At 51.2% G+C, this 6,704-nt stretch overlaps 1 protein-coding gene across 1 annotated transcript in view; it reads right to left on the reverse strand.

Moving 5' to 3' along the window:
- Positions 1-5,551, reverse strand: part of Cct8l2 (chaperonin containing TCP1 subunit 8 like 2) — an 11,919-nt gene extending 6,368 nt beyond the window's left edge. Inside the window, exon 1 of the mRNA XM_004629068.3 lies at positions 3,673-5,551. Within this exon, the coding sequence (XP_004629125.2) occupies positions 3,673-5,311 (1,639 nt within the window). The 5' untranslated portion in view covers positions 5,312-5,551. The remainder of the gene's footprint in view (positions 1-3,672) is intronic.
- Between the last annotated feature and the right edge of the window lie 1,153 nt (positions 5,552-6,704).

Consider the following 6,704-nt stretch of genomic DNA (forward strand, 5'->3'; position numbering starts at 1 on the left):
CATGTGGTGCTGGGGGATTGAACCGCGGTCCCTGCGTTTTGCTAAGCTTGTTCTAAGTAGGTGCTTTAGACCACTGAGCCATCTCACCAGCCCCCCCTCCATAAGACTTTTACATTCCTGCAATCACAGTGAAAATTCCCTGCTCGGTGCAACAGACCTGTGAATGCTTTCAGTTCAGCTGGTGACAAGGTGGTATACCGAATACACATTTGAATGTGGCTGTTGGTCCACATAGCGTGTTTTACTTGCATTTCTGCCTTTGAGTATTTTGCACATCACGTAGCGTTCCATCTGTTCCAGTATTCAACACTGAATGGAACTGCTGGAGTTCTCTCCAATGTCTTTCACCTTTGCCTAGATCCTCACTGCATTTTCTTAGTCCTGACATTGGATCATTCCATTTGGCTATGTGGCCATTTAGCAACGTTATTACTAGTGAAATGTGCTCACATTGCTGTTTTTTCCTTATCTGAATTGAGGAGGTCTGCACTCCCTGTGTCTGTATCAGTCTATTCTTGTTCTTTACTGTCACAGGACCTTTGGGTCACGTGGCCAAGGTCAAGGCCACCACCATCATGGTCATCCTCCCCCGCCCACACCACTCTTCTGTTATGAGAACATGTATTTTATTGTAGATGATCCTGCTCATTCATGGAAGAGTAATTTGATGAGTCACTTTTGACCTCCTCCAGAACTTGCAAATCTGGTTTTTCACGTGCCAATATACTGAACTGGGCTTTTAAAACACAAATCCTGGAGTGGCATCTACCTGTTGGACCATCTGAGGTGCAAGACAAAGTTGCACAGTGCGTGGTGTAGGTCAGAAGCCTTTCCTGCCAGTTTTGCAGATGTGTCCACACCTTGCCACTCATCATACCAAGTGGGCACACAGGTTGCTTCCTGTATGCCATAGAGAAGGATGCTGAGATGCACAGCTGGCTTGTTACACTAAAGTACAGATTTACAGCAGCAAAGTAAGGGATGCGTCTGGAGTACCTAGGATTAGGCTCCTGTTCCTCTGTCACTAACTGTTGGCCTTGTGACTTTGGACAAATTATGGAATTTGTGCAGGCCAGGGAGATAGCTCAGTGGCATAAGCACTTGCCTGGCAAATGCAAGGTCCTGAGTTCAATCCCTGGTACTACAAAAAAAAAAAAAAAAAAAAAAAAAGGAGAAGAATAGGGCTGGGGAGATGGCTCAGTGGAATAAGTGCTTCCCTGGCAAGCGCAACTGAGTTCAATCCCTGGTTCCGCAAAACAAAACAAAACTGAACACCCTGGAATTTGTGCAGTGTTGGCTGGCCTTGAACTCACTCACTATGTAGTCCAGGTGACTTTCAAACTCACAGTGATCCCCTACCTCAGCCTCCTGAATGCTGAGATTACCATTGTGTGCCATCACACCTCGCTTCAATTTGTGAAGTTTTAGTTTTATTTGATGTATTTGGTACAGGATCTCACTAAGCAGCTCTGACTCAGAGTGATCCTCCTGTTTTAGCCCTAGCTCAGGGACTACAGGTGTGCACCACCACGCCCAGTCTTGGTGGATGGCACAGTGTGGCCAGCACAGCATGTGGTATTGGGGATTGAACCCAGCTCCTTGCACTTGCCTAGACAGGTGCTGCTAGTTCTCACTGTGGCCTTACCAAGTTTTAGCATGGAAGAGTTCTTAGGAGTTATGACCTTTGCCAGGCTGACTGGAAATTTAAGAGATTAATATGAAGGCTGGAGATACAACTTGGTGGGACGAAGCCTGCCTGGTAAGCATGAGGTCCTGAGTTGGATTCTCAATAACAAAAGAAAGCAAAAGGTAAAGTCCCAGTGAATTCAAGAATACCCTGAACTACATGTAAGATCCTGCCTCAAACAAACAATTGGGGACCGAGGAGATGGCTCTGTGGAATAAGCGCTTCCCTGGCAAGCGCAAGGGCCTGAGTTCAACCCCCCCCCCCCAAAAAGGAAAAAAACCAAACAATTGCTTAGCTGTGGTGGCAGATGCCTGGAATCCCGCCATTTAGGGGGCTGAGGGAGTTCAAGGCCATTGTCTAGACTATGTAGCAATATGCTGTCTAAACAACAGACACAATTTAATCAGAAGGAGGTTTCCAAGCGAGGCGTGGTGGCACACACGTGTAAGCCCAGCACAGTGGAGGCTGAGACCAATGGCAAGTTTGAACCCAGCATAAGTAGAATTTTTATTATATGGAAATCTTCCCACATTTACTGGGATACACCATGCTGTTCTGATTGCATCTGGTGAGTTGGAGGAAATGGCTATAGAGCCTTTTTTTTTTTTTTTTTTTTTTGAGATAGGGTCTGGTTGTATAGTTCAGACTAGCCCAGCTGAGACATTTCATTTCTTTTCTATTTGTCTTTTTGAGACAAGATTTGATACGCAGTTCAGGATGGTCTGGAGCTCACTTTGTAGCCCAGGCTGGTCTAGAACTTGCAACCATCCTCCTACCTCAATCTCCTAAGTGCTGGGATTACAGATGTGTGCTGCCACACCCAGGAGACATTGTCATTTTTTTTCTTTTGGTACTGGGGGATCTAACTCAGGACCTTGTGCTTGGCAGGGAGGTGCTTATGCCACTTAGCTATCTCCCCAGCCCATGGCTGATACTTATGTTCAATTGTGTATGTGTGTGTGTGTATCTGTGTGTCTGTGTGTCTGTGTGTGGTGCTGGGGATGGAACTCCGGACCTCATTCATGGGAGGGAAGTGCTATATACCCCAGCCCAAGAACTTTTGTTGTTGTTGATATTTAGTTATTTTTTTAAGACAGGGTCTGGGGTCAGAGAGATGGCTCAGTAGAATAAGCGCTTCCCTGGCAAGCACAAGGGTCTGAGTTCAATCCCCAGTTCTGCAAAAAAAAGAAAAAAAAAAAAAAGACAGGGTCTGGCTATGGTGTTCAGGATGAGGTATATGTTTCTGCCTCGGCCTCCTGAAAGGTATGTGCTACCATGACCAGATGGCTTGTCATTTCTGGAACTCTTGGCTGTCCTGGAAGTAAGGAGTTCATTTTGGAGAATACGCAGCCAAGTCTAAGGTCAAAGATTTTGGAGAATTGAAACCTTGCCTACTTGAAGGGAAGCCTCAATCCTAAACCTCAAAAACAGACCTGGATGGTGTCCGGAAGAGGTTAAGTTCTGGTTAACTTCTCCATAGTTAATAGAAGGGGAAAAACCTTGATGTGTGAGTCATCTGTTTGGCAGGAAGAGAGACCACTTAAAGATGATGTGGAAGGGGATATGAAACTTGGGCATGGTAGCGCATGCCTGCAATGCCAGCACTCAGGAGGCCGAGACAGGAGGATTCCAGTAGAGCCCGGGGAATTTAGTGGCTTATTGAGACCCTGTCCCAGAATGAAACACTATAATTAAAGGGCTGAGGGCTGGGTATGATGGTACCCATCTGTAATCCCAGCACTCAGCAAGCTGAGGAAGGAGGATCACGGCAAGTTCGAAGCCAACCTAGACTGTATAGTGAGTTCAAGGCCAGCCTGAACTTGGAGATTCTATCTCAGAAACAATCAAAATAGTACAAGCGCCCAAGGTGAATGAGTAAATGAGGTGAGCGTGTCTTTCTGGGGTGGGGAGGGGAGGTGCCCTCCTTGGCAGTCTGGTTTATTGTGGATGTTGAGGTCTGTCTACCCTAAGGCATTCTTTCTTGCGTGGAGGCAGGCTTCCTGTTGGCTTCACAAAGTCTGGGTTTGAGGTCTGCTGGGGGCGTGGGTTTGCCTTGGCCAGGACAAACTCATCCACGGTGAGGAGCGTCAGCACCACCTCCACCGCTGCTCGGAGGCCTTGGGCTTTGGCTGTGAGGGGGTCCCACACCCCTTCCTGGTCGACATTTAGTATCCCTTCACTTCCCACTCCCACCAGGAAGTTCCCTGCTTCGTGGGTGCCACTCATTTCTGCCATCATGTGTGGCACAGCCAAGCCTGCGTTCTCTGCCAAGGCTTTAGGGAGAGACCTCAGTGCTCGGGCGAAAGCCAGGAAAGCGGGCCCCTCGGGCCCAGCCAGCTTGCCCCCCTTCTCTGAGAGCACCCTGGCCAGAGCCATCTCCGTGGAGCCGGCTCCTGGCAGCAGCCTGGGGTCCTCACAGAGCTGGGCATAGGTGTCGATGCCCTGGTAGACGGCCTCCTCTGCGCCCCGCAGCACCTCAGCCGTGGCTCCCCGGAGGACCACGGTGAGGACAGGGGCGCCTGCATGCTCCCACTCAAACACCATGGCCTCGCGGTCCCCCAGCTTCAGCAAGTGAACCCCCTGGCACCGCCCCGGCTTCAGTGGAGGCAGCAGACTTGTCAGGAGCGGGGTGCTGAGCACCTCACTGAGGTACACGATTTCCCGCCGAGATTCAGCCCGAATCACCATGATGCCCCGCTGGTCAGCCAGTGCAAGGGCCTCCGCGTCTACGTCTCCCCACACCACAGCTACACTGATGTCCGCATCTGCCAGCTGGCCCACCTGCTTTTCTATGAGTCCACTGCTTTCTCTCTTGGACATAAGGAAGTCCTCAAGACTGCAGAGACAGGCAGTTGCAGGGGCACTGGGCCTGGCAGGACCAAAGGGGCACAAGAATAGGGCCACCCTGGCCCCTGATAGCACCGCGGTCACTTGGCCACAGGGCCTCATAGCTGTGACGAGTCCTGGGAGGAGGCAGGAGTCCCACAGCGTGCCCCCGTGCAGGGCGCATACCCCAATGCGCTCGGGCTTAAAGCTGCCACCAGGCTCTTTGCTGGTCCAGCACGCGCTGGCTACCAGCTTGGCTAGGTAGTCTGAGTGGGCCAGGCTGTGCGTGTTCATTACAGAGCAGAGGGCCCAGGAGGGGTCCTCCAAAGGCCCCAGGGCCCGGATGGCCAAGGAAGGCAGCGTGGCCAGGACTTCTGCCAGGGCTGTGCTGTAGGCCTCCCGGAGCTGGGTGCGGGCCAGGCCCGCTCTGAGCAGGAGCTCAGCCTGCTCCAGCAGTGCTTCTGCCAGCAGGACCACAAAGGCAGCGCCATCCCCGATGCTCTCGGCCTGGGCCTGGGCTGCTTCCCGGACAAGCCGGGCTGCAGGGTGCTCCAGCTGCAGTGCCCGGAGGATGGCGGCGGCTGAGCCTGTACACACGATGTCCCCTTGAGCAGTCACCAGGAACTTTTGCCGCTGGTGGGGGCCATAGCAAGGCTGGATGATCCTGGCCAGGGTCTGTACAGGGGCTAGGCTGCTCAGCAGGTGCAGCTGTTCTTCTCTGGGGCTCTTGGGGGTCTTCTTGGGTCGGGGGCCCAGCCGCTGGGGCAGCTCCAGGTCAGGAGGGGTTGTGCTGCCCATGATCTGGGACAGAGAGCTGGCCAGCTCCGGCAAGGGCTGCTGTAGGTCAGCGGCAGGCAAGGGCACGCTTCACGGCAATTGCTGAAGCGGCTCAGAGGCAATGGAAACTGAGATGCAAATGTCCATCATGTGGAGCCTGGGGACATGGAGAGGCGCTTGGTCTAAAGATGCTCTGCAGAGAAACTGTGTCCTAGAACACCCCAGCTGCTTCTGCAGAGCTGTGCTCCTGGGGGCTCTGACCCTCAGTAGCCACTGATGAAATCACAAAGTGGCAGATAGAACCAGTGCGGGGGGGGGGGGGCTGAGGTCACAGAAGGCTGGTTAGAACCTGGGGTAGGGGTGGGGGGTGGATCAACTAGCATAGCAGTGGACGGCCGGAGACCTCTGCAGCGGGACCAAGAATTCCTTTTAAATTTTGGCTTTTTGGGGGCTGGGGAGGTGGCTCAGTGGAATAAGTGCTTCCCTGGCAGGCGCAAGGGCCTGAGTTCAATCCCCAGTTCCGCAAAAAAAAAATAAATAAATAAATAAAATTTTTTTTTTTTTTTTTTTTTTTTTTTTTTTCCTTTAAGCCAAGTTGTATTTCAGATTTTCTCCTTGAGCTGGCTCTTGGCTAGGGAGTCCCATGTCATGTGGATTTGTGACAACCACTGTTGTTTTTGTAGAGTGTTGCTTTCTCAGTTCCAGAAATTTCAGTGAGATGCTCTTAAGTGTGAGATTACCTGGAATCTGTCGGGCCTCTGTTTCCCTATGAGGTCTCAGCTGCATCTTTCTGCGGCAGCTTTCCTGGAAGAGCTTTAGCTTAGAGTCCACTTACTCAAGCTATCCATCATTGTGGTAGGACGTGCTGGCTTCGTACCTGTGGTGTTGTTACAGCTGGATCTGTAAGATCCCCCACAGACTTGTAGATGGAAGTCTTGGTCTCCAGCTGGTGCTGCTGTTGGGAGATACTAGAAACCTTGCAAGCAGGAACCTCTTGGAAGAAGTAGATCTTTGCGAGCATGCACTTAAGGGGTGCATTGGGACCCTGGGTCCTGCTGCTTCTCTGTTTCCTGCCTACAGTGGGTTTGGCAGCTTTGCCCACCATGCATTGGCCACCATGATGTTCTGTCTCACCACAGGCCACAGGCCTAACTGAAACCTCAGAAACCATGAGCTCAAGTAAATTTTTCCTCCTTTTAAGCTGATTTTCTCAGGTATCTTGTCATAGCATTTGGAAGCTTACAGGCTTCTTGTCCTATCTGCTGTCTCAGTACATCTGGAAAGCAAAGAGTACACACTTTATTTTGCAGATGAGAGAACAGCCTGGAGAGTAGCAGTGACTTGACCAGAGTGTACAACTGGAGTTTGTTTCTTCAGGCCTCTGGGCTTTCTTGGGTTAGTATCACTTTTGCCT

This window comes from Octodon degus, unplaced genomic scaffold, assembly GCF_000260255.1.
Source record: "Octodon degus isolate 3935 unplaced genomic scaffold, OctDeg1.0 scaffold00027, whole genome shotgun sequence".
Classification (NCBI taxonomy): Eukaryota; Metazoa; Chordata; class Mammalia; order Rodentia; family Octodontidae; genus Octodon; species Octodon degus.